Source organism: Bos grunniens, chromosome 15, assembly GCF_055505025.1.
Source record: "Bos grunniens cultivar Pamir isolate PY7600 chromosome 15, Bosgru_T2T1.0, whole genome shotgun sequence".
Taxonomy (NCBI): domain Eukaryota; kingdom Metazoa; phylum Chordata; class Mammalia; order Artiodactyla; family Bovidae; genus Bos; species Bos grunniens.
This window is the reverse complement of record NC_141179.1, coordinates 52,770,447-52,797,118: the sequence shown is the minus strand read 5'-3', so window position 1 is coordinate 52,797,118 and position 26,672 is coordinate 52,770,447. Positions and strand designations below refer to the sequence as shown.

The window sequence follows — 26,672 nt, the reverse complement described above, 5'->3', positions numbered from 1 at the left end:
TACCCTTTCCACTGGGCTGCCACACCCCCCAGCTTTAAAAGAAGCAGAATGAGATGATTTCCAAGGACTCATCCAACCTTTATGTTCCACGTAAGTTCAGTTTGTAGATGCACAATGAGAACATCACACAAAAAAGTCACAGTATTTGAGAAGACTCTACTAAAACAGACCTCTTGGGATGGCCAGAAGTTGAAGATTCAAGCCACTGGACTCTCCACCAGGACAAAACAAACTCCTTCCTCTGGGTTGTAATCTCACTGTGCTGCACCCTTCACTCACTGCCCAGGGAACCCAGCCAAAGCTTTCTATAGTGAGGCAAGTTATTTCTTTGGCCTCTGAGTGGCTTTATGACACAATCTGGCTGAATCTTTGCATTTAATTGCTCATTATGAAGCTGTTTTTCACGACAAAAATACAACCAAGTTGCAGAAATTTTGGTTTATAAGGAGAGAGTTGTAATTTGTCCCCAAATCCTACAACTTAACACAACCAGTGTAAGTTTCCTCTTAGAGGCTGTTACCTACCGCTTGATCTGTCAAGAATTAATTCCAGAGGGCGTTTGATTCCTGAACCACTTTCCCCTGGTCCCACTGGCTGAAAACATAAATGCAGTACTTCTGTCTCGTCTGTTTCAGAGAGCCCTGGTCTGGAAATAGTTTACTGGAATGTTATCCTGAAACAGAAAGGAACACCTCTTCCACACTGTGTGCTAAACAAATACACATGCTTCTTGTCACTCACTTGCTCCTGTGAACAGCAGGGGAGTGGTTAAGAGACCTGTATTCAAGTCCCTGGGCTTCCTCACTTAGCTGTAACCTTAGACTCATCCTTTCACCCTTCTGGGCCTTGCTTTTATCATCTGTAAAGTGGGAAGGAGAAGACAATACGAGTTTCATAAGAGCCAGGAGAATCGAGTAAGATAATGCAGAGATAAGCTGAAATATTATTGACTGGTGAAATGTGCATCTATAAAAAGAAAACAGCGTGTACCAGACATGGCATTTCACATATCACAGATGGGTCCACACCTCGTGCCACCAGGATTCCTCCAGAGCAGAACTAAGGTCCAAGACCACCTCTGCTCAATCACTGTCCAGTCAGCAACTTACTGCCCCAGGCCACGTTCTGGTCATGGAGACACAAATGGCTCAGTTCCCATTCCTGTCACCAGAGGGCTTATGTCTGGTGGGGGTGACTTGGCAACAGCAGTTTGAAGCCAAGGTGCCTCTCCCAGGACAGGGAGATGACCAGGGGCAGTAAGAGCCCAGGACAAGAACCTCTGTCGTGTCTCCCCCTCAAGCCTCAGGCTGGCAGAGGAGGCGGTACTCATGTCTGTACACCAACCTGGGGAAGAGCCAGGTCCCCACTGGTGAGGCCCAGAGCCATGCAGCAGGAAGGGTCTCACAGGTGGGGAAAATCCACCCACTGTGATTTGCCCACGGTCTCAGGAAGACAACTGGGAGTGGAACCTAGAACCTCTCCTCCAGAAGATGGGTCAGCACCTCTGCAGAACCAGGTTCCAGTTTTGAGAAGAGTGAATCAGGAGCCTGGATTCTTATCCTGGTTCTGCTGGTTCCTCTCTGGACCTCAATCCGTATGGACAGCAAGGACAACAGTTTTGAAGGGTTTTTTTTTTTTTATATTTATTTATTTGGCTGCATCGGGTCTCAGTTGCGGCACTCAGGACCTCTGTAGCATCACGCGGGGTCTTTTGCTGTGGCTCAGACTCCTTTGTGTGGTTCTTTGACTCCAGAGCACACGGGCTCAGTGGTTGCGTCGTACGGGCTCAGTTGCTCTGCAGCATGTGGAATCTTAGTTCCTTGACCAAGGATCGAACCTGTGCCTCCTACCTTGCAAAGACGACTGGACCACCAGGGAAGTCCCAAAGGTGACAGTTTGGACTTTAGGGAACAAACTCAGGCCAGCAACCTCAGAGTAGGCTGAGTAGCGACTGAACACCTGAGTAGTGACTGGAGAACGGAAACCCAGAGCAGTCTTCCGTACAGGGTTCTGGCCCTGCCCAGGACCGCAAGGACTAGAGGTGCAGCCTGCCCAGCTGGCACCCCTCCGAGCTCTTCCCCTGCATGGCATTACCAACCCTTCTCCTCACACTTGCCTCATCCCCTGGAATGCCTAGGCCCATTTCTGACCCTCCAGACTTGCTCCTTCAGGAAGTATTCCTTCCAAGTAAATTAAGGTGTGCACGTGCTCCCTGAGGTGAGGCAAGCGTGTGCTGCCCCATGAAGAAAGGGAGGCTTGAGGGGAATGGAGGGCACTCTGCCAGGAGTTGAGTCAGGGCATTTCCTGATGACCGCTTCTGTGTCCTCTAAGCCGTCTCCACTGCAGTCCCGGGAGGTGCTTGCCCCAGATGGTGGAACTGGTAACAGCCTTCCAGGATCAAGTTCATGTCCCTCCTGTAGCCCTGCATGTCCCTCAGTTCAAAGGATACTAATCCTCCAGGCTCAGACATAGGCTCCCAGAGCCAGAATGAAGAAGAGAAGATGCAGGGAGGGATTTCAGTAATTTTTTTTTGTTTTTGTTTTTTTTTGACTGTGCTGGATCTTCGTTGCTACATGTAGGCTTGCTCTCGTTGCAGTGAGAGGGGGCTACTCTCTAGTTGCAGTGGACAGGTGTCTCCTTGCAGTGATTTCTCTTGTTGCAGAACACGGGCTCTAGGCAGGCAGGCTTCAGGAGTTTCAGCTTGCAGGCCCTGGAGAACAGGCTCAGTAGATGTGGCACATGGGCTTAGTTGCCCTGCAGCATGTGCAGCAGTGATCGAACCTGTGACCCTTTCATTGGCTGGTGGATTCCTAACCACTGGACCACCAGGGAAGTCCAGGGAGCTAGAATCGCCCACCTGGTGGTGGAGGCCGTGGGCGCGCCGCTGGAGCATGGCAGGGAATGCCCTATAGCTCTGCTTAACTGGGAGCCCGATTCTCTGATATTTAATAGTTTAAAGACCACAGTCCAGCTGTGCCAGCTCTGGTGACCTCATATCTATCACTTACCCTCGCTGAGCCTTGATCTTCTCATCTGTAAGATAGCTACATCACAAGGTGGTTGGGAGAACAAGTAAGATACTGGATAGAAGGCACAGGGCCTGACAGCTCAGTAATGGCGGCTGCTGGAAGCATTGGTCTTTCCACCCCAGGAGGTGGGAAAATGGCCTCGGCAGACCTAGGCAGCTGCTGACTCCTGGTGGCCGCTAGAGACTTCGACTGTCAGACTTGCTGAGTCCTCGAGTAAGAGAATTTAATCATTTAATAAACATCTCCTGAGGCTTTCTCTGTGCCTCTGAGGCCTGATCCCAGAGAGTGCTTTGCTCCCATCCTGGCCTCCTTCAAGAGCTCCCTGACCGAGACAGAGGGAGGCAGACCCAAAGCAGGGAGGCACAGAGACGGAGGAGGCTCCTAGCCGGCCTGGCAGGTGAGGAAAGGCTCTCAGTGAGGGGATCCTAAAGGACAAATTTGAATTAGAGGCTGGGCAGGAAGAACATTCTGGGCAGAGAGAAAACCCTGTGTGAGACACACTGCAGAGCAGCAAGGAGGTGAAGATGCAGCTGAGGCCAGCAGGGCCACATCCTGCGGGTAAGGAGTTTCTCTGCAGGCAGTGGAGAACTTCAAAGGGCCGGATGTCTGACCAACATGCATCCTCAGAAAGTCACTCTGGCTGTGGCAAAAAGGGGTCTAGGTTGGAGAGATAGCAGGTCTAGGAGAAGGTGGCCTGCAGTGGCAGCAGGAATGGAGAGTTAGACACAACAGCCCCAGGACTTTGTGGCCAAGAAGATGTGGGGTGTGAGGGGAAGAGATGATGCCTAGGAGGCAGCTGGGTATGTCACCAGAGCCCAGGGTTGAGCTGGGATCAGCAGAGTGTAGATTTGGGTATGCGCTGTGCCAGGGACTTTACAAATACTAATACACTGAGTCCTTACAACAATCTTTGAGGTAGATATTACTGTTAGCCCCTTTTACAGAGGAGGAAACTAAGGCACAAAGACATGAAGGTAACTTGCTCAAAATCATTCAGCTACTAAATAATAGAGCAGAGATTCAAACCCAGACAGTCTAGCTGCAGAGTCCAGGCTCTTAGCTCTCTCCTGCCCATCCTGGAAATGGTTTTCCAAAACCCTGGGACTGGCAGCAGGACTCCCCAGGGAGGATTCTGTAAGGTAATAAACAGAGGAGGCCAAGAGTTGCAGAGTAAAGCCTTTGACTCTCAATTAGGCAGACCCCCAGAGGTCAGCCCCCATCACTCAGAGATAGGCATCCCCTTCGACACCCGGTGACCAGCAGTGGCTGTCCTTCTGACCCTCCTCCATGCCCTCGGTTGGGGAAGAAAGTGGGGTGCCCAGGTTCCACCCTACTACGTCTGCTCTAGAGGCTTGTCCTGTGGATTAAATCTGTTAAAGTAAGTGAAGGCCCTGGCCCAGCCCATGGCTGTCCTCCCTGACACACGCGGAAGGTATTCCCCACCCACTCCAGGGTCTGCCTCTGGGACACGAACATGGCCCTGTCTAAAGGCAGGCCTGGTGTTCAGAGTACCTGACGTCACTCTGGTTTTTTAGGCTTCTTTCCACAGGGCCCCCTCCAGGCTGTCTCTTGCTCGTCTCTCAGAACTCACATGGTCCCTCCTCAGCCTCAGTCTACCCTGGGCACCTGAAGAGAGGGCCCAAGAACCAGGACTATCTTGGAGCACAGGAGAAACGTCCACGGCTCCAAAACCACTGCCCTTTGCTGCCTCTGGGCCTTTTTTCCTGCTGTCTCCTGATAAGACCGCTCCGCCCCGGCTCTGTATGGAAGGGACTGGAACCAAGCCTGGGTCTCCATGTGCCTCCAGCCAGAGGCTTCTCCATTCCCTAAATGCTGAAGAGAAGCAAGCACATACCAGTTTAAATGCATTTTTTTCCCCCACTTTTGCCAGGAAAGTGAAGAAATAGATAAAAAAACAAAATAATACTGTGATTCCCCCCACACACACACCAACCCACACCTTGTTTTTAAACCAACAGGCCAGGTCCTGCCAGGCCTTCTTACCCATTAAACACCCTGAGCCACCCCCACCCCGCTGCTAGCTCTGAAGTGTCTGGGGCAGTGGGGAACTCCTCCGGCTTCAGGCTTCAGACTAGAGCCTCAGCTCAGGCAAGGAAGTCGTGGCGCTAGTGCCAGAGCACAACCTTCCTGGCCTGGTCCACGCTCACCACGTGGTTCCCAGAGTAGCACCAGGCCACGGCGTTGACAGCAGCGCTGAGGAGAGGGAGAGACAGGATTCAGGAGCGTCGGGAGCTGGCCCTGCCCCTCCTCACTGGACCTGGGCTGTGTGAGGGCCTCTCTGCGCCCATCGCCTCACTGTAAAGTGGGCTCTAAGGGCTGTGGTGGGAGTGGACCCAGGCGCACATGGCAAGACTGAGCTGTGAAGGGCTCTGGGGGCAGGGATGGAAGGCATGGGACACGGGCCGGGGGCTCCAGAGCCCAAGCATGTCAGGACCTGGGATCCGCTTAGCAGGACTGGCCGTGGGGCTGGGGTGGTGGTCAGTGGCCATGCTCACCTGTGGGGTCCCCGAAGGCTACTCTCTAGTTTCCCAGTGTCCACGTTCCAGATGTAAAGGGCTCCATCCCAGGACCCTGCTAGGGCATAGCTTCTGTCTGGGCTTCAGGAGCCACAGCAGAGCAAGAGAGAAAAGACCAGAGGTAAGGACATGGACATGCAGACACCCAGACAGACAGGACACACTCAGGCACGGGTGCTCTCATGGACACACCTGAACACAGCTTTGGTCCAGTCAGAACCGCACTTGAAACCATCAGCCCTGAGAATAGACAGGTCAGGATGGAGGGGGCTGCCACTTCCTGCCCTCAGCCCAAAACTTAACGAGCTTCCCCTCTGTCAAGGGCTTCAGCACCTCAGCAGGCCCTGGTCCAGAGGGGCCTCCACGGAGGGCCCCCCACCAACAGGCCTTTCACAGGCCCAGCTGCCCCAGTCAAAGCCACAGGGCCGGTGGACACAAGGCAGGTACCTGAACACCTGGCGGATGTTGCTGACACGCAGGTCAATGACCTTGAGTGTGTCATCTCGGGAACAGCTGAGCAGATGCAGCTGGTCGTGGCTGAGGCTCAGGGAGGTGACCCGGCCTTGCACAGGGATGACCTGGGTGCAGCGGGGCCCCCTGAGGAGCAGGAAAGGAGACGAGGGTGAGGAGCAATCACCTTGACAAGGCTGCTCCTGACAGACCAACAAAAGTCCAGAGCCAGCCCTCAGGCCCCAAGGCTGACAACTAATCTCCCACCACAGCCAGCGCCTTCCAGCAGGAACTTACTTGAAGCCAGAGCCCCTGAAACCCTTGAGCCACTAAAAGAAGTACTGGGGGGAAAGCAATGAAAGTCTGTCTTTAAATATGTGAAAGGTAGAGCAAAGGGTTTCAAAGGCAATCGCTACAGATGAGGAAGAAGCAGCCTGAGGCAGGGCTGGCTCTAGCTCTGGTTCTAGCCTTAGCTATTTTTATAAACCATTCAAGCCTGACGCTGGGCTCTTGGGTTCTTTTTGACTAAAAAGTGGTGACTGCGTGGGAACTGTGGTGTTGGAGAAGACTCTGGAGAGTCCCTTGGACTCCAAGGAGATCCAACCAGTCCATCCAAAGGAGTTCAGTCCTGGGTGTTCACTGGAAGGACTGATGCTGAAGCTGAAACTCCAATACTTTGGCCACCTCATGTGAAGAGCTGACTCATTTGAAAAGACCCTGATGCTGGGAAAGATTGAGGGCAGGAGGAGAAGGGGACGACAGAGGATGAGATGATTGGATGCCATCACCAATGCAATGGACATGGGTTTGGGTGAACTCTGGGAGTTGGTGATGGACAGGGAGGCCTGGCATGCTGCAGTTCATGGGGTCGCGAAGAGTTGGACACGACTGAGCGACTGAACTGAACTGAACATGGGACTCGGTTGGCAAGACCCAGCAGAGTATGGTGGTTGGATCAAGGGTCAATAAGGAGGCACAATTCTCCAGAGGCCACAAAGCCTTCAAGGGACCAAGCCTAGCACAGAGGCCACCAGAGCCTCACTTCCCCAAGGTACCCTCAGCTGCTCCATGGCCAGAAAAAGGAAGAGAACACAGGAGCCCTGTCCCACCTCCCCTGCCCACAGCCTGCACCTATCACCTGCTGTCCCAGAACCGGATCTTCTGGTCATTGTGACCACTAATGATGATATGGTCCCCACACACCACGTCGTTACAGTAGGAAAGGACATTGATGGTCCTGGAACCTAAACCAAGGAGTAGAGAGAACCCTGGACTCAGAGAAGGATTATGAGCCAGCCCACTGGACGTGTGGAGATGCTGAAGCCCAGAAGCCCCAGAGGTACAGTGTCCTCCCAGAACTAGAACCCAGGCCCCTGTTTTCCAGCCCAAAGCCTGAGGTAACCAAGAAACCAGGAAAAGCGTCACCAATGGAGGACGCAAGAGGAGCCTTAGGAGGTTTCATCCCAAATGCCTGTAAGTCTTGGAGCCCCTCCCAGAGATCAGATTGCAGCCCCCCATGGCCCCGCCTGCAAGGGTCCTGGTGAGGGGAGAAGGGGAGGGCTGGGCCTCACAGTAGGCTCGGCAGAGGTCCCACTCCTTCACTGTTCGGTCCCGGCTCCCGGTCACTGCCTGGTGCCTCGTCAGCTTGAATTTGGCAGCCGTCACCTTGTCTGTGTGTCCAGATAGTGTCTCCTGTGCATCCCAGGGAAGTGTCAAGGGCATGGCCAAGACCCTGTCAGCAACCCCTCCACCCGAGGCATGACCCCTGACCCCCAGGCTGCCTCCGCAGTCAGACCTCACCTTGGACTGTGCCTCCCCAACTTTCCAGAGCTGGGCGGCCTTATTGTAAGTAGCTGCCAGTAGCTGGGAGCCCTGGGGAGAAGGGACAGGAAAGAAGAGATCCTGGGCCTGGCCAGAAAGCTGGAGTCGGGCCGCCTCAGCGCTTCCCCTGGCCCAGGTCACCCAGGCAGGCAGAGGAGAATCAAGGCCCAGGAGAAGGATTTATCCAGGCACCCTCTCAGGACACACGGCTCTAGGATACCCATGATGTTCCCCCAGAGCCCCACCTGCCCGGTGTGGAGACTCGGGGAGGGGCATCCCATGCCACCCAGGTCCTCTCACCGAGGGGTCAAAGTCCACACTGGTGATGCTGCCGCCAGCTCCTTCAAGAGTCTGGTTGGCCTTCAGGTGCCCTGGGGGGACCAGGGGAAGGAACAAGCGAAATGAAGTCACTAATCTCATGAAACGGAGGAGCCTGTACTGTGAGTGGGAAGATGAATCTCTCCCAAGTTAGAGGACAGAATTGCTGGGTCTGTTCTTGGGGGTCGGGGGACTCTAGCTAGAGGCTGCACCTTCCTGAACTGCCAGCAGGGGGCTGCAGGTCACCTCACAGATGTCCGGAGAGGACTAGAGAGAAGGGACTGTCCCTAGGTCACACAGCAAGCCAGGCCAGGCAGCTGGGGACTTGCCTCCTCCAAGAAGCCTCTAGGAGCCAGCGTTCGCTCCCCAGTGCTCCCCCATCTTCAGAGCACAGAGCAGACAGCTAACACGTGTCTCAGAACTGAGTTCTGAGAGCTCAGTGATGCTAGGTGGCCTGGTGGACCCAAGAGACCTGCTCAAGGGTCTATCCCCGTAGCATGTCCTGACATGGTATCCTCACCACCCCAACAGGGACCATCTGAGCTGAGCCCTGCCCACCGTGCAGGCCTCGACTCCAGGAAGTGAGAGGCTCTGCCCTTCTTAGGAGCACTGAGCCCAGAACTCTTGCCAAGGGGTCATCTGGCCACTACCCACAAGGATGACCGGGTGAGGAAACACAGAGAGACCCAACACCTTTCCCAAGGAGCAAGCTGAGAGTGAGGTCTGGAGAGAAAGGACTGAGCTTGCCTGAAGGCAGCGACCCTCACCTCCCACGACATTCCAGAGGAGGATGAGGCGGTCAGCCCCTCCGGTAGCCAGGAGGCTGCTGTTGGGGCCAAAACGAACAGCACTGACCTCGGAGAGGTGGGCATCCTGTGAGGAAAAAGGGAGGTCAGTGCTCCTGGTCCTCGCCACACACGCCTCTTTGTGCACACTCACAGCCAGCTCTCTGTCACCATCCTTGCACACATGAGGTCTCTCTCTGAACTCAAGTTTCAAACTTGGCCCCACGCCTCCTCCCATGTTCCCAGTACTCCCCTACCTGGCCTCCTGTCTCTCCCTCTCGTTATAAAATGCCGAAGGGCTCCCAGCACAAGCTGTAGGAGGAAAACTGCTCCCACTGAAGGGCCTATCCTTGCTTCCCCAGCCTCCTGAGACTGCTCCTGGGACCGGCACTCCCATATGGTACCCCATGCACTTGGCCCAGCTCCTCCTTACCAGCACATCATGAGCTTGGGTGGGAAGTCGGGTGGTCACATACACGGGGATGCTCTGGTATCGCTGCTCAGGGGCTCCCCCGATTGAGTGGCCTCTTCTCTTCTTGAAACTGGGGGAGGGGGTCAGGAGGGCATTCAGCAAGGCCTTCTGAGAAGGAGAAGGCCCTTCAAGCTCTCCTGAAGCAACAGCAACAGGAAGCAGACACAGAAGGCGGCAGAACATGGCCAGCGGCACTGAGACAAGTACAGAGGCAGGACGGGGTTGGTGGACCCTGAGAAACCTCGGAGCACTGCTTGGTTGACACTGTGACCCTGAACGAAGCCCTGACATTTCTGAGCCTGTTTCCCAAATGAGTGGTAGTTCCTGTCTGACCTCACCTTGGAGCCCTTGGTCCCCTGTGAGGACCCTGGATGAAGGACAGAGCCCAGAAGACAGCCAGGCAGGGGCTAGGAATGAGGCCATGCACCCAGCTCCTGCCTCGGGCTCAGCAGAGACACACACACAGTGCTGCGCAGAGTATGGAAGGACAGACCAGGACTCATACACAGCCCAGGCCTGGGCTCCAGGAGTCTGACACAGGCATCCAAGGCGCCCAACACCTTCACACACACGGCGCTGCACACACACTTACTCCAGAAGCCCCTTCACTACATCCACACAGCGGGACATCGTCAGGGAGGTGGCAGAGGCTGACCTGGGGCAGAATTGAGAGAGATGTTTATTTGGACCGCAGTCACTCATCCCTACACTCTTGAGCCAGAAGAAGAACTTACTCCTCCAATGCCAGGAGAGCACGGTGACCCAGGGCAGTCCCAGGAAGGTGGAGGAGGGCAGGGATTTGGAATGAAGTCTCCCAGTTTCACCATGATAGGTAAAAACTGCCTCACCACCCAGGTGCCCCCCAACAAAATTCATGGGAGGCTGAGCTGGGACCTGTGGGGTAGGATGGAGGTGCCCTCAACCTGAGATAGCACAAGGCTGGCGACAGGGGTGTGGGGAAACCTAGACCCCAGAAATACCCAGGAAAGCATGTGTCCTGAGATGACCCGGCCCACCAGGGCTGCCAAGGCTTTGAGGACCAGCATCTCATGCCCCTCCCCAGGGTTCCTTCACCACCCTGAGGCCTGGACACCAGCCACCTGCAAGAAAGGGCTAGAGGAGGGGGGCAGTTTCAATGCCAGGCAAATCAAGATAGATGGGGGAGATGGAGGGAGGGGCACCCAAGGACTGAAGCCTCAATCAGGTCCCACCCATGTGAGTTCACATCTACACATGCTTCACACGCATTCAGGTACGCTCACCTAAGTCTGTACACATACATGCTCTGATGTCCCCATGTGTGTACACGCATGCTTGTGACAGCTGAGCCTTGGGCCTTGCCCACAAGCTCCCTCCTGTCACCGTCTTTCACCAACCTGCCATCCCAACCCCAGAGCTCTGGTCTTAGGAAGGAGGAAAAAGGAGAGGACAAAGGTTGGAGTCCCTGGAGTGGCACTGACCCCAAGGGGCTCCAGGTACTGAAGTTTCAGCTGCCCTGGGGTCCAAGAGTACCCCAGTCTCTCCGCAAAGCCCTCTCAACCCAAAGGCTGGCCCAAGGTCCTTTAGGAAGACTGGAGGGGCCCAGCTCTGAGCTCGGGATAGTCCTCACCTTAGAAAGATTGGAGGGGACCAGCTCAGAGTGCTGGGACAGTCCTCACCTGAAGGGCCGCTTCCATTTCTCACCAGCCTCACTCTCCAGGGACCCTGGCTTAGCAGCCACGACCAGAGTTTCTGCTTCCTCTCTGATCCCATCGCCTAGTGTGTCTGGGCTCCTGGGAGAGAGAATGAAGCTTAGGACGACTAAGGGACCAGGCCAGCCGCTCCGTGCCCCTGCGCCCTACTCGGTGAAGACTGGCATCCCCAGAGACGAGGGTCAGTGCGGGAGCATGTGTGGTGGGCGCAGATGCTGGCTCCTATGACCACCTGTTTCCGCACGTGTCCTGGGCTCAGTCTCCCCGGGGGCTTCGGCACGGTGACTGTGCACACTTGTGGTCAGGTGCACAGATGGCCGCAGGCAGGTGGGGGCAGGGTAGAACAGCAGCGGCCCGGGGCTGGGGGCGGGGGGGTGGGGGTGGGAAGGGCACTGCAGAGCCCCCAGCGGAGGCTCGTCAGACAGGTCCCCGGCGCATCCCCGTTCTTACTCGCTTATGCTCACTGTCCGCTTGGCTGCCTTCTTCAGCTCCTGGGACACCCGCGCTTGCTTGGCCCTGGGATAGAAAAGCCTCCAGAGTCGGGTGGTTCACGTGTCGGGACAGGGGGGTCGGGCCCCTCCCTACCAGGACAGCTCGCCTCCCAGACTGACCCCCGGGGCGCTCTCACCTTTCCCTGCGCTCATTGCGTAGGTTGCGCTCGGCGGCGGCGCGCGCCTTGCGCTGCACCAGCCGCTCCAGCAGGTCGCGCGCCTCCTCCTCGAGCCTGCGCAGAGCCGCCTCCTGGTGCCCAACGCGCGCGCGCAGCGCCTCGTAAGCCGCCCGCTGCTCCTCATTCAGCGCGCGCCGCGCGTGCACCTGTCCGGCCTTCTTCGCACGAACCTCCTCCAGCTGCTCCACGCGGGCCTTCAGAGCTGCCAGCCTAGAGGACCGGGATCATCTCCGTCACCACCCTGGGGGAACCGGTCTGAGAGCTGAGACAGACTTGCTCCTGGCCACGCGGCCAGCGCGGAGGCTAAGCCACGTCTCCCTCGAAGTCCTGCAGCTCCCGGCCTCTGCGACCAGCCACAGGCCTAGGGGGCGTTACGCTGTCGGGCCCTTCTGGAGACCCGCGGGGTGACCCCGCGCCCCCCACCCCGGCAGTGATGGCCTGGAGCCTCCCCGAGGTGCGCCCCGCCCGCGCCTCACCTGCTCTGCCGCTCCTCCAGCTGCGACTCCAAAGTGCCCAGGGTCGCGCTCTTCTCCACCACCTGGTAGGCCATCTGCAGCGGCGGAGGCGTGGGACAGGTAGGCATGGGCGCCTCTGGGCAGAGCCTCCGGCCCCTCTCCAGCGGGAGAGACTGGTAGGACGGGGTATGCCTCTCTTCCCACCCGCCCCCTACCTCAGCAGAAAGCTGAGAAGCAGACAGCTAAGGCATGAAGCACAGGAATACACGGCTGTTTCAGGGATCAACGGAAGGGCCTTAGGCTCTGTAGCCTAACACCTGAGTTTCACTCCTTGCATCACCACTTTCTCTGTGACCCGCGGTAGTGATTTAACCGCTCTGAACCTGTCCAACGTGAATAGTAGTGCTTACCTCGTAGGGTAACACTGAATTACTATAAGGAATAGTATTTCAAATAATGGTGACTGGTTATGTAGCACTTAACATGTGCTGGGTCTTGTTCTGAGCACTCTACAGTACCAACTCTTTTATAATCTAGTAGTTACTGCCATTCTCCCCAGTTTACAGATGAGGACATTGACACTTCTCTAGTTAAGTGTCTTGCCCAAAGTCATACAGCTAAGTGGCAGAACTGATATCTGAACCCAGGCCACCTAACATGCTCCAAGTAAAGGGCTGCAAGTGTTCAAGGGATGTGTGTTCTGTTCCCCACCTCTCCAAGCCTTGGCTTACCAAGCCTAAGTCCCAGAGAGCAACAAGATGCTCTGAGCAGAGGCACGCAGGCTAAGAACAGGAATGGACTGTGCGAGCACAGGGCCCAGACTGAATACTGGAGCTGCCCCCCAGCCCCAGAGTCCGGGGAGGGTCATCTCATCTGTCCCCCGCCTTACTGAACCATCCATCCAAGAGCCAAGAGCTGGGGAAAGCACAGAGCTGAAGGGTCAGTGAGAGAGACAGATGCTTAGAGAAGCAGTGCCCAGCGCAGTGGCAAGAGGAACATGAAAGCACTGAAGCTGGGGGCTCTTGCTACTAACCCGTCCCTGAGCTCTTCCTCGAGTGGGCCTGGTGCAAGATGGACTGAGGAGCAAGGCTGGTGTCTGCCTGCACTGACTCCCTGTGTGTGGGCTGGGGTAGGGGCCTTGCACATTCAGGGTCTATAACTGGCCCAGGTTTTTTCTTTTTTAATATTTATTTAGATGTGCCAGGTCTTAGCTGCAGCACATGAGATCTCAGTTGCGGCATACAGGATCTAGTTCCCTGAACAAGAATCGAACCTGCACCCCCTGCATTAGGAGGCATGGAGTCTTAGCCACTGGACCACCAGGGAAGCCCCGGCCCAGTTTATAACATTTATAATTCCTTCCACCATTAAACAATCTGACCCTCGCTTCTGTTTCCTCACCTATCATATACTTTCATTGATGTTTTGGGATTCAGTATTTTTTGATGCTTTTCAAAATCCAAATAATAGAGGTGGAAAACAGATTAGTGGTTAGGAGTTAGGGATTGTCTGAGGAGAGGGCTGAGTTGTGACTAAAACAGGGTGGTCATGAACTTGTGCTATATCTTGATGGGCACACAGATCTACACAGGTGGCAAAATGACAAAGACCTGTATACACGTCATCCTAACATCTACTCCCTGACTGTGTGTGCTACAGTCAGGCATAAGATGTGACCACTGGGAGGTACTGGGTAAATGGCTGCACAGGACCTCTCTGTGCTGTCTTTGCAACTTCCGGTGGATCTAAAATTATTTCAGTAAAAAGTTAAAATGATAACACATGTTTGTTGTGATGTGTGAAACAGGACTAAGAATTAAAGAAAAAGTCTCTCCTTGTCCTTGGCGTATCCAATGGGAACTGACTGGTTTGTGGCTGAGGATGTCATGAGGAGGCAGTGCTGAGGACAAGGGGCGCCTGGAAGTAGCCCAGACAAGGGGACCAGGAGCTCAGGACAAGAGAGGGGCAGGAAATGCAACCTGAGGCTGGAGAACCCAACTGGGGAGCCAGGCTAAGCTTTGGAGAATAGGCACCAAACTGATAATGGGGAGAGTGGCGAAAGGGGCTTTTACTTTTTTACTCTATGGACTTCTGTTCTCTTGAAATGTTCACAACAAGCATGTATTTGTGTATTACTTGTCTTTTTTAATAGAGATCATTGTTTATTATAAAAAATATATCACTCTGAGTACTGAATGGAGAAAGGACAGGGTGCCAAAAGAGGAGTTATCCAGAGAGTAATGAGAATAACTTGGACCAGGTCAGATGGGGTACAGGAAGTAGAAGTTGATGGATTTGGAGGCAGGATCCATGAGCTGGTGACTAGCTCAGGATGGATGGAAGGTTGCAATGGATGGAAGGGCAGTGGTGACCCTGGGTTTCCTGACTGATAACTACCAATGGAGGGGGGAATGATCTACCTCGTTTTCTTAAGTATCCTTTAAAAAAAAAAAAAACTATTTAGGTGTGTCTTTGTTGTGGCATGTGGGATCTAATTCCCTGACCAGGGATCAAACCCAGGCCCCTTGCATTGGGAGAGTGGAGTTTTAGCCACTGGACCACCAGGGAAGTCCCAATTGTTGACTGAACAATTGTTGTTCAGTCACTAAGTCATGTCCGACTCTTTGTGACCGCATGAACTGCAGCACGCCAGGCTTCCCTGTCCTTCATTATCTCCCTGAGTTTGCTCAAACTCATGTCCACTGAGTCAGTGATGCCATCCAACCGTCTCATCCTCTGTCACCCCCTTCTTCTCTTGCCCTCAATCTTTCCCAGTATCAGGGTCTTTCCCAGTGAGTTGGCTCTTTGCATCAGATGGCCAAAGTATCTACCTCATTTATCACCTGCTGCTGCTGCTGCTGCTAAGTCGCTTTAGTCGTGTCCGACTCTGTGTGACCCCATGGACGGCAGCCCACCAGGCTCCCCTGTCCCTGGGATTCTCCAGGCAAGAATACTGGAGTGGGTTGCCATTGCCTTCTCCAATGCATGAAAGTGAAAAGTGAAAGTGAAGTCGTTCAGTTGTGTCCGACTCTTAGCGACCCCATGGACTGCAGCCTACCAGGCTCCTCCGTCCATGGGATTTTCCAGGCAAGAGTACTGGAGTGGGGTGCCATTGCCTTCTCCGCATTTATCACCTAGTCTATAAATATTCATCAGCATGGACTGTGGAGACAGGCCCCAGAGATATAATGGACAAAGCAAAGATAGCTCAATCCTTGGGGTGCTCACAGCCCAGAAAGGGGCTCAGATGTTTGAGAATCACCTCTCAAATGTGGCTGCAACTACAGTAGGGGCTCTGAGGGAGGGGCTCTCCCTGGGTTCATAGTCCCAGCTGGACATTAGTTGAGCAAGTGACCTGGCAATCCTTCAAGCTAGGCTTCAGCAGTATGTGAACCAAGAACTTCCAGATCTATAAGCTCAGTTTAGAAAAGACGGAGGAACCAGAGATCAAATTGCCAACATTCACTGGATCATAGAGAAAGCAAGGAAATTCCATAAAGACATCTATCTCTGCTTCATTGACTACCCTAAAGCCTTTGATTGCATGGATCACAACAAACTGTGGAAAATTCTTAAAGAGATGGGAATACCAGACCACCTTACCTGCCTCCTGAGAAAACCTGTATGTGGGTCAAGAAGCAACAGTTAGAACCAGATATGGAATAATGGACTGGTTACAAATTGGGAAACAGGTATGTGAAGACTGTATATTGTCACCCTGCTTACTTAACTTTTATGCAGAGTACATCATGTGAAATGCCAGGCTCGATGAAGCACAAGATGGAATCGTAAATTGCCAGGAGAAATATCAACAACTTGAGATATGCAGATGATACCTCCCTAAAGGCAGAAAGTGAAGAGGAACTAAAGAGCTTCTTGATGAAGGTGAAAGAGGAAAGTGAAAAGGCTGGCTTAAAACTCAACATTCAAAAAATGAAGATCATGGCATCTGGTCCCATCACTTCATGGGGAAACAATGGAAACAATGACAGATTTTATTTTCTTGGGCTCCAAAATCACTGCAGATGGTACTGCAGCCATGAAATTAAAAGATGCTTGCTTGCTGGAAGGAAAGCTATGACAAACCTAGACAGTGTATTAAAAAGCAGACATCTGTTGATGTATGGCAGAAACTAACACAAAATGTAAAGCAATTATCCATCAATTAAAAATAAATACTTTTTTTAAGTAAAAAAATAAATGCAGAGACATCACTTTGCCAATGAAAGTCCATATAGGCAAAGCTATGGTTTTTCTAGTAGTCATGTATGGATGTAAAATTTGGACCATAAAGAAGGCTGGGCACCAAAGAATTGATGCTTTTGAATTGTAGTGTTGGAGAAGACTCTTGAGAGTCCCTTGGACTGAAAGGAGATCAAACCAGTTGATCCAAAGGAAAAAAAAAAAAAACCCTAAATATTCATTGGAAGGACTGATGCTGAAGCTGACACTCCAATACTTCGGTCACCTGATGCAAAGAGCTGACTCATTGGAAAAGTCCCTGATGCTGGGAAAGACTGAGGGCAGGAGAAGAGGATGACAGAAGATGAGATAGTTGGATGGTATCAATAACTCAATGGACTTGAGTTTGAGCAAAAGCTGGGAGACAGCAAAGGACAGGGAAGCCTAGTGCGCTGCAGTCCATGGGGTTGCAAAGAGTTGGACACAGCTTAGTGACTGAACAACAACATCTAGGTAGGTATTTAATGGCTCCTCAGCCTCCTCCAGTGGACTAGAAGGTTCATGGGGCCAGGTCTTGTTTACTGCTGCACTGACTGTGCCTTGAATATAGTACTTGTCAATAAATATTTGTTGACAGAATAAATGGAGATCAAAGAAAGCAGATTCGTGTAGGAGGGAGTTCAGATCCTGGCTCTACCTCTCAAAGCCTCTGCTTCCTCTGAAACCATAAAGTAGAGGATTAGCTGAAGTAACACTTAACCCAGTATCATCAATGTAGTGTTGACCATATTATTACAGGGGCGACGATGAGTCTGGTTTTAGATATGAAGTCCAAAAAGCAGCTGAGAAAGAGTCTGGAGCTCCTAAGAGAAACCTGAGCTACAGATGGATCTGGGAGTTAGCAAACACAGAAAGTCCACGGGAGTCAGTGAACCCACCCAAGTTCTAAAGAACACCCACATCTACAGGGAGGGGGATAAAGAGGAGGGAAAGTAGCTTCCCAAAAAGGAAGTTCAGAAGCAACAAAAGCCAAGAGACACCATGGCAGCAGGAGAGGTGGGGGGGGTGGGGTGGTCAGTATCAGGTAGAGGTAGCACACCCCGCCATGGAGGTGGACCACCTTATTTTCAGTCTGCAAATGTGTATTGAGCGTCAGCTGGTGCTGGGCCCCAGGGTTTGCAGGGCAAGTGATGAGCAGAGCAGGCTGAACCATCCAAGGGGAACAGAGGCTGCCTGTTTCCTGCACACCTCACACTCCTCCCCGAGCTCTCACCTCACTTCCTCCAGCTACTGTTGGAGCCCACTTCATCCTAGGCTGCCAGGGCCAAGCTCGAGAGCACTCTGAGCCCTGTCTGGTCTCAAGGCATTGGACTTGGGGAATCTCCCTCACTTGCTGGCTCCCTTGGACCACATCTCCCAGCCTCAAAGTTCTGGATCCTGGGCCCACCCCATTCTCTCTCAGACCCCTGCCCCGCCTACCTCTCCACACACCAGCCGGAGCCCCTCCGCCTCCTCTTGCCACTTCACCCTCAGAGCTGCTGGTGATAGGCCTTGGTGTGACTCCTTCTCCCTGCCAACCAATCAGAGCGGTGTTCGTTTTCCCACCGTTCATCCAGAGGATGCGTGTGAAAAGTCTGAAGCCAGAGCTATGCATTTTCTCCTGAGGAAGGTGGGAGCCCAAAAGTCAGCAGATGAAAGATCAAATCTCCAGGAACTGGAGCTGCCCATGACTCCTCTGCTCTGGGCTTGCCCCAGAGTTCCCCTGCCAGGACCCCTCTCAAGAAGCATCTCCAACTCTGAGCCCCAGCCCATCCCTGGTTCTCATTTTCACTCCTTCTTTGAAATAGGTGGCATCATGTACTTTCTGTAGGCATCAGGTGAGAATCAGGCAAACAGAAAGACAGATGTGCAGAGGGGCTGAGGGGGAGGGGTGGGATAAAGGCAGAGAGATGAACTGAGAAGGACATTCTAAGCAGCTGGCCTGGGGGAAGGCTCAAGAGCCTGCCTCCCCCTCCCCTGGGTAGCAGCCAAGGGCCAATGAGGTGCCAGGGAGAGAATGAACCCAGCAGAGGTGGTGGGGGCAGGGCCGGGGCACAGGAAGCCCATTGTGACCACAGACACAAACACTCACCAGGGACCCTGGTGGACAGAGGGAGTGACATCGTCTGGCTCTGGCTGCAGCTCCTCTGAGAATCGGGCCAGCAGCTCAGCTTTCTCCAGGAGGCGGTTATCTAGGGGTGCAAAAGGGTGAGCCTGGAGCAAAGATGGACACTTTCCAGCAGACCCCAGGCAGACAAGCTACCTCTCTGGCTGGGAGGGCTGCAGGAGTCCAGTGATGCAGAAGGGGGAGCCACTGGCAGGCTGGGCTCTGCCTTGCCTGCAGGGGATGAGTGCAGCTCCATCAGGACCTCCAGCCCTTGCACAGCCTCCTAAGAGCATAACCCCCAGACCCTCCCAGGAGAAGACCTGCTCTCCCAGGGACAGAGAAGGACACCCATTAGGGGAAAGGAGATAGCTGGCCAACGCCTGCTGAGGGTCTCAAGGGAAGGAAGGGGCCAGGGATTGATTCAACCTCCCCCAAGACAGGGCCTGGCCCTAGAGTGATGAAACAAACTAAGCTCCACTAGCCTGTGGCCTTTGGCAAGATACTTCCCTTCCAGGAGCTCTAACTTTCTGTAGCAGTACTAAAAAACAGTCCTGACTTCCCCTGGGTTGTTGTAAGTTTCCCCTCAGGCCAGAACAGAAAGTTCTTGAGTTTGGTAGTTTCTGTTACAGACCCTGGAATACAGCCCCTCCACCCCATCCCTGGTCATTTCCTCTTTTCTCATCAGTTTCAGGGTGGGGTAGAGGTGAGGCCCAGGCCTGACTCCTCAGCCCCTTTCCCTCTCCCTGTTCCCTACTGGTCACCTAGGTCAATCACCTAGGTTGCTGGATCACCTAAGTTGCCGGCCTTGTTCTCACACAAAACCCCACCCCAAGCCCCAGGGCACTGTTCTGGCCCCCCTAGCAAATCTAAAGAGGATGCCATTTTGCCCACTTTATGAGTGAGAAATCTGAGGTTTAGGGTTAAGATTTGTCCAAGACCACAAAGAAGACTGGACCTGCAATGTCTCTGAGTTCAGCCCTCCAGGATCACTCCACTCCCACAGATTTGCAGCTCCCAGTGGGTCGGTGGGGGTGACTCCTCTCTCATATTGGAGGGTTCCATTGTCCATTAGAGCAGTGGAGAAGTGAGGCTGCCTACAGGTAGAGGGCTGGCCTCACATCCCCAGAGAGGATCAACAGCTTGGAAGGTTGCAAAGAAGTGTCCCAGGACGAGAGCAATAAGTTCAGTTGTGAGGCTGGGGGAGATGGTTAAGCAGCAGCCAAGATTAGGACCAGTGTTGGAGCTGGAGGGACTGTGGTTAGACTTTGAACCTCAGACATACAATCTCAGATAACCAGAGGTGCACACACAGATGCACACTTGCTCATCCTGGCTTGAACTGCCACACCCCTTCCTGACCAGCTCCCCAGAAACAATTCTCAGAATCTGACTTCCCCAGGCTCAGCCACCTCCCTCTGCAGCCTGGAGCCCCTACTTCCCCCTCAGGCTGGGGTTGGTTGGGCACCGAGATGCTCCAAAAACCTGAACGAGGATCACCTGTCTGTGGCGAAACCTCGGACTCTGAGCTCCCTCTCTAGAGATTCAGAGTTTAGAAGTAGCTGTTCTGGCCAGTCCCGAGATCTTTCACTGTGCTTATAGGGACCAAATGGGCTGATAGGTCCTGGGGACTTCCCAGGAAGGGGAAGGCTAAGAGACCCTAAAAATCCAACACTGGCTTATGAGCCCGTGCATAGGAAGCCCAGCCCATCCCAGGCCCTGAGGGGCGAGAAAGAGGGGGAGAACCAGGAGGGAGCTCGGTCCAGGAGAGGGGGGTTCGCCGCAGAGCCTGGATCGGAAAAGGTAGGAACGCTGGCTAGTCGGAGATGGGGCGTAATAGATAGAGGGGCCAGAAGGCCCCAGGCTTCGGAGGCGACCAGGCATCGGTGCACTTGAGTCACAACCGGAAGAGCCAGCCAAACCCTCTCCCGGGGCCGGAGCCCCATCCCCTCGACGGTCCCCGGGCGCAGTGCACTCACAGGCCGGCACCAGCTCCAGGAATAGGGCCTTTTGCGTTCGATCCCGCTGTCGAAGCTGCCGCACGATGTGGCGCTTCCAGCGGGCGGCGGGGGCGCCGAGGACGCCGGGCCCCTCCATGGCCGCCCTCTCCGGCCAGCACCGCGCGCGGTTCTAGTCTAGGGAGGCGCGGCCGAGCAGGGGCGGGGCCCCGAGGGGACTCCGTGACGTCAGGGGGCGGGCCGCGGCGGGGAATCCCCGGGTTGTACCAAGTGGGGTCCTGGGGGGAGAACGGAACGAAACCGGCAGGGAACCGCCGACGGGGTCTAGACCACCAGGAGTCCACAAAAAGTCTCACCTCTCTGGGGGCTCCTATGGCAGTCGGAGCTGTGAGCGAGGACCGAGATCGGAGCCTCTGAGACGGCTTCCCTCTCCTGTTGGCGCGCTCCGCAGGCGGGGCTTCTGGGGGGGGCGGGGCCTATTTCCTTAACCCCACCGCTCCCGGACCGAAGTCAACAATAACAGACACTCTGGACCAGGCAGTACACTAAACTGGGGACCTGGAGATCCCCTCACACCCGGACCCTCCTCTCGAGGCGCTCAAGATCTGTGAGGGGAGGCGACACAGACAAGGCAGACAGTGTGAAATAGCGAGATACGAAAGTACGGAAGAGGAAGGGACTGAGGGACGAGGCCCTGCTTTGCGGAGGTGATGGCACTGATCTGGATCATGAGGAATGAAATAGGAATTCGCCGAGAGAAACGGATACCAGGCAGCGAGCGAGAAGAACAAACGCAGAGCTTTGTGGATATAAAAACTTCCAGTAGATTCTGGCCTGAAAGGACTGGAGGCAGAACTGCCCTTGTCCGAAGCAAGGTTTTCGGCTCCAGTTAATCGCAGAAAATGTACGACCTTGAGAGTAAAGGAATGCAGCTGATTTCATCGAGCAAACCCCTGGCCCAGAGGGGAAAAAAAGGCTTTCCTGAGACTGCACGAGAGGGGATGGCTGAGCCGGCCAGCAGTATCCTGACTCGGGGCTGCACCTATCACTCCATGTGGGCGGCTCTGGAAGAGCGGCGGCATTTCTTGCTGGTACACTCACTTGAGTCCTCAGCTTGCAGGAACTGTGATAAAACTGTCTCCAGCGAGACCCCAGTCCAGAGCTCTGCAAACAGGCTGCTGTGAAGTATGAAAGGAGTGATTCAGTGGAGCCCTGCAGGTCGTAGAGGTGACAGGTCTGTTGAAATGCAAATGGGAATGGGTGGCAGGTCTTGGAAAGCTGTAACTGCTGGAGACCCCTGCAGGAGCGTGAATGCTGCTGTGCTTTGAAACCACAATGAATTGCGCTCAGTCCTCCTGTGCCATTGTCTTTGACCCTCATTTCCTTTGAACATGCCATGCGTGTTGTGTGCAACACCTTTCCCTCTAGTGGGCCTGACTCCTACTCATAAGTCACCTCTTCCAGGAAAGCTTTGTTGAGCCTGCACTTCAGTTAAGCCTTCCCTAAACTCGGCCCCAGCCCAAGCCTAGCCTTGTCCCTTGAAGGAATGGGTGGTGGGTGTTAACATTAACTAGAAGGTGTGCCCAGGAGAAGGAGATGGTACCCATGGAGGCTCAGGGCCAATTGGCAACAATTAAATTCCCTCTTAGAAGTGAGTGACTTGCAGGTGCCTGGGGACGCCATCAAAGGAACTGAGGCTATTGTATATTGAAGGGCATATTGTCAAGGCTCTGCCTTACTGTGAGGCAGAGAGGTATTATTTCTCTCAGTTGGAGAGTCATATTGTGGTCAGGATTTCCGAATCTAGGAAATTTAAAATAATTTTCTCATGTTTGAATAGTATAGGATAAAGAAGTATCTGATTTTGACTAAAAATATTTTTATCTTTAGAATATGAAAAGTTGTACTATAAAGTTCACTTAAATTTTTAGATGATATTCATAATATATAGACAAATTATTTATGCTTCACATTTAACATGCTGCTTAATATATCTTTGATTATGTTAGAAAGCCATGATGTGATGACCAATAAATATAAAAAGTGGTTATATCATGATTTAGAGACCTAATGTACTTTAGAGTGCAGTTTGAAACTTGCTCCTGGATTAGGCATCTCCCAGCAGCCAGTGATTATTAAAACCTAAATCAGTTCCTGTTACTCTACTTAAAACCCTCCTAAAGCTTTTCCTGCATATTCAACTCAAATCCCTAAATCCTTTCTGTTGCTTTCAAGGCCCTGCTTAGTCTGGCTCCTGCCCACATCTCTGACTTTACCTCTTCTACTGTTGGATGAAACCTTATTCACAACACTGAAATAACTGCTAAGACTTCCCCGGTGGATCAGTGGTAAAGAATCTGCCTGCCAATGCAGAAGACAGGGATTCTATCCCTGGTCCGGGAAGATCCCACAAACTGAGGGGCAACTCGGCCTGTGCACCATAACTACAGCCTGTACTCTAGAGCCTGGGAGCCGCAACTACTGAAGCCCTAGAGCTTGTGCTTGGCAACAAGAGAAGCCACTGCAATTAGAGTAGTCCCCACTCACTGCAAGTAGAGAAAAACCTGCGCAGCAACAAAAACTCAGTAGAGCCAAAAATAAATCAATTTTTCTAAAAAAAGAAAAATAAATCACAGGCAAACTCCCACTGTGGAAACTTTGCCCTGGCTGTCCCCTGTTTCTGGTGCTCTTCTTCCTAAACTTTTATGGGCTGACTCTTGCCTACAAGTCAGATTTCAGAAGACCCAATCTGAATGAAATAGCTTCTATCCTAATCAGTGTCTGGAGATCATCCAGTTGTTCCTTTCAGAGCATTTATCACTCTCAGAAAGGATCATGTTTCTGTGTTGTTTGTTTTGTTGTTTATGACCTATCTCTCCTACCAGGCTGGAAGCTTCAGGAAAGCCAGGACCAGTTCAGCCTTGATCCCAGCTCTGTCTTCAAGCACCTAGAACAGGGCCTGGCGTCAACTGACTAGGTGATCAGTAAATATTTACCCCTGTTGCTCTCATTAAAAACATGCAGAAACAATTCTCATGACCCAGTGCACAGAAGTTTGGAATTCAAAATTGTAAATATTTTTAATTGAAAAATAACATGTACATAGTCAAAAATTCAAATAGTATAAGACAGAGCCTCTTTGCTTCACATGTTTCTATTGGCTAGCATAGGACAGACTGTTCAGTGGTCTCTTGGTTTGGTGTGTGTATGTGTGTTCAGCCTGCCAGGCTCCTCTGTCTATGGGATTTCCCAGGCAAGAATGCTGGAGTGGGTTGCCATTTCCTCCTCCAGGTCTCTTGGTTATTTTTTACTTAATACAACTGTTTCTTAAGAGCTCTCGTGATTCTGAGTGTTGGCTGAGCTCTGGTGATTCTTGCTTTGAGTCTCTTACATAGTTGTAGTCACAACCACTGGGGTCATATGAAGACTCAGCGGGGCTGGTTGCTGATAATGGCTCACTTATTTAACCAGCAGGAGATGCTGGCTATTGACTGGAAGATGAATCCTAGCCGAAAACCTAAAATGAAAGCCCTGCATGTGGCCCCTCACACAGCTCAGGTTTCTCCAAACACGGTGGCTAGGCTCTGAAAGGATACATCCCAAAACAAACATTCCAGCAGACAGCAAGAATGCTGCTAGTCTATTAAGGTTCGAGACTGGACACTAGCACAGCCTTACTTCCTCTGTGTTTTGTTGGCCAGAGCAGTCCTAGTCGAGCCCAGATTCCGGGACAAAGACCCCAGCTTTCAGAATAAGCCTTCAGATCTCAGTGGCTTAAAACAAACATTTGTCTCCCTCATATTCCAGTGCCGGGTAGACCATGTTGGTGTACTATTCTCCTTCAGCAGTGACTCAGATCCAAGCTGCTTCCACCAGCATCTCCATCATCACAAAGTACTTTGATCCCAACTGTTCAGATGGGAAAAAGGTTGTGGTGGGGGGAGAAGGGGGTGGACATTCACACTGATAATTAATTGCCTTAGACCTGAAGTGACACACTCTTTGCCCACATCCTCACTGGTGAGATCACATCTCCTAGGAAGGTTAGGAAACACAGTGTTCCCCTGCTCCCTGGAAGAGAAAAATGGGCGTGAACACATCATTTTATGGATGCATACCAACTTCCCAGTCTCCTTCTCTAGAAGCATCACCATTAACAATTAACACCATTAACAATTTAGTGTGTACCCATCCTTTCAGAAATATTTATATATGTGAAAGTGGAAGTAAAAGTCACTCAGCCGTGTCTGATTCTTTGTGACCTCATGGTATATACAAGAATATAAAAACACAAATGTAGCATTTGCACACTGTTCTACATGTTGCTTCTTTATGTAACAATATATTTTCGCTATATCTTAAAGAACTTCTCATATCAGACTACATAGATCTACTTCATTCCTTTTTTTTTCACTTGAAGAAGACCACCAAATTTATTTTGTACACATTGATTTATAATATGGTATTAACCTTTTTTTATTTGCCCAGAATTTTATTTTCTCTTTTTTAAAATTGAAATATAATTGCTTTACAATGTTATGTTGGTTTCTGCCATACAACATGAATCACCCATAAATATACATATGCCCCCTCCCTCCTGAACCTCCCTCCCACCCCCATCCCTTCCTACCCCTCTAGGCTGTCACTGAGCACCGAGTTGAGCTTCTTGTGTTACACAGCAACCTCCCATAGGTCATTCCTTTTAAAGCTGCAAAATAGGGTATTCCCTGGCAGGCAGTGCTTAGGTCTCTGCACTTTCACTGTTGAGGGCCCCGGGTTCAATCCCTTGTCGGAGAACAAAGATCCCACAAGCCAGGGGGCATGGTCAAAAATAAATAAAATAAAGCTTCAAAGTATTTCATTGTTTAGATGTATTACATATATAAATCAATATCATAATGATAAATATTTAGATTATTTCTGATTATTTGCTTTTACGGTGCTACACTGAACAACCTTGTATATAGATCTCTGCTTAACTCTGTTAGTAAACCTGTAGGAAGGTTTCTATAAGTAATATACAGAAAATATATTCAGAAGTTATTATGCATCCCAGTAATGTCCAGTTAGAAAATGTAGTAAAAATAAAGTCATTCATGACAGCAACAAAAACAAATATATTTAGAAGTATAACAAGAAAAAATGTACTAGCTGAAAATGAACAACATAAATTAATTCGATCATATCAATTATATATTTAATGTATCTTAATGGAATCAATTAAATTAACTGAAGAACATACAAGAATATCTAAATGAAAGAAAAAATATAAATGTTTGGAGTTGGAAAGACTAAAAATAAAAATGTAATTTACACAAATTATGAAGTCAATATATTCCTATTATATTCCAATAGGATTTCATTGTTATGGAATTTGACAAGTTGTTTCTAAAACTCATCTCAAAAAGAATACCACAAAAATATTTTTAAGACTGAGGAAAGACTAATATAATGAAAATTGTGTGCTGCTTGTTCAAAAATAGGCAAGATAATAATAGAATAGAGAACAAAAATAGATCCTCCCATGTAGGAATTTAATATAAGATGAAGGTAGCATTTCAAATATATAGAAAAAAGAAATCTTTTCAATAATTTATGTAAGGACAATTAGTTATCCAGTTAGCAAAAGTATATAGTTATAATTAATTTTTTTCTTCACACCATATGCAAAAGTAAATTCCAGATGGATTATATTACATTATGACTTATAAAATGATAAAGATATCAGAAACAAGTAGAATAATTTATTGATAACCTTGGGATAGGGAAGACCTTCCTAAACAACATGCATAACACAAAAGTCATAAGGGAAAAGATAGATAATTTAACCATATCAAAATAAAAAATTTCTGGACAATAAAACACATCATGCCCTATCAAAATTACAAGTCTTTCATGCAGAAATGGAAATGCCAATCCTAAAATTCATATGGAATTACAAGGGATCCTGAATAGCCAAAATAATCTTGAAAAAGGATATATTTGAAGGACTTTACCCTTCAAGATATACTACAAAGCTACAACAGTAAAAAAAAAAGCAGGGGAGGGTTTGTAATGGCATCAAGATAGACACAAGGACCATTAGAATAAAATTGAGATCCAGGAGTAAATCCATACATCAATGGCCAATTGCTTTTTGACAAGAATGCCAACTCAATTCA

General features: G+C 51.3%; 2 protein-coding genes across 9 annotated transcripts in view; one reads left to right on the top strand and one right to left on the bottom strand.

Annotated features, from left to right (window-relative positions):
- Positions 1-1,616: 1,616 nt before the first annotated feature.
- Positions 1,617-20,728, bottom strand: ATG16L2 (autophagy related 16 like 2). 8 transcript variants are annotated; one of them, XM_086340657.1, is made up of 19 exons: positions 20,533-20,698; positions 18,542-18,641; positions 17,890-17,980; positions 12,250-12,323; positions 11,732-11,983; positions 11,554-11,619; positions 11,071-11,184; positions 10,393-10,525; positions 10,005-10,067; positions 9,374-9,482; positions 8,923-9,028; positions 8,138-8,208; positions 7,817-7,888; positions 7,588-7,708; positions 7,155-7,260; positions 6,014-6,163; positions 5,759-5,806; positions 5,546-5,647; positions 1,617-5,243 (listed from the first exon to the last, which is right to left on the bottom strand). In XM_086340657.1, exons 7-19 carry the CDS (start codon positions 11,162-11,164, stop codon positions 5,156-5,158), a joined length of 1,263 nt encoding a protein of 420 aa, XP_086196783.1. In that variant the 5' UTR covers positions 11,165-11,184; positions 11,554-11,619; positions 11,732-11,983; positions 12,250-12,323; positions 17,890-17,980; positions 18,542-18,641; positions 20,533-20,698; the 3' UTR covers positions 1,617-5,155. The 8 variants fall into 8 exon arrangements, 4 of the variants coding, with proteins under 4 accessions (XP_086196783.1, XP_086196779.1, XP_086196780.1 ...); XM_086340653.1 differs by lacking the exon at positions 10,393-10,525 and having other exon boundaries at positions 20,533-20,728; XR_015142155.1 differs by lacking the exon at positions 10,393-10,525 and having other exon boundaries at positions 4,884-5,243; positions 8,083-8,208; positions 20,533-20,728.
- Positions 20,729-21,007: 279 nt separating this feature from the next.
- The window catches only part of STARD10 (StAR related lipid transfer domain containing 10), a 49,026-nt gene continuing 43,361 nt past the window's right edge, over positions 21,008-26,672 (top strand). The window contains exon 1 of the mRNA XM_086340663.1: positions 21,008-21,745. The gene's annotated coding sequence lies outside the window, so the exon portion shown is untranslated. The remainder of the gene's footprint in view (positions 21,746-26,672) is intronic.

Bases quoted from the DNA above. Each gene is read 5' to 3' on its own strand.
- ATG16L2 (XM_086340653.1), bottom strand. From the start codon at position 20,650: ATGGAGGGGCCCGGCGTCCTCGGCGCCCCCGCCGCCCGCTGGAAGCGC. The intron at 12,324-17,889 runs GTAGGCGGGGCA...CCGCCGCTGCAG, and splicing joins TCCGGCTGGTGTGTGGAGAG to ATGGCCTACCAGGTGGTGGA. The intron at 10,068-11,070 runs GTGAGGACTGTC...ATTCTGCCCCAG, and splicing joins AAATGGAAGCGGCCCTTCAG to GTCAGCCTCTGCCACCTCCC.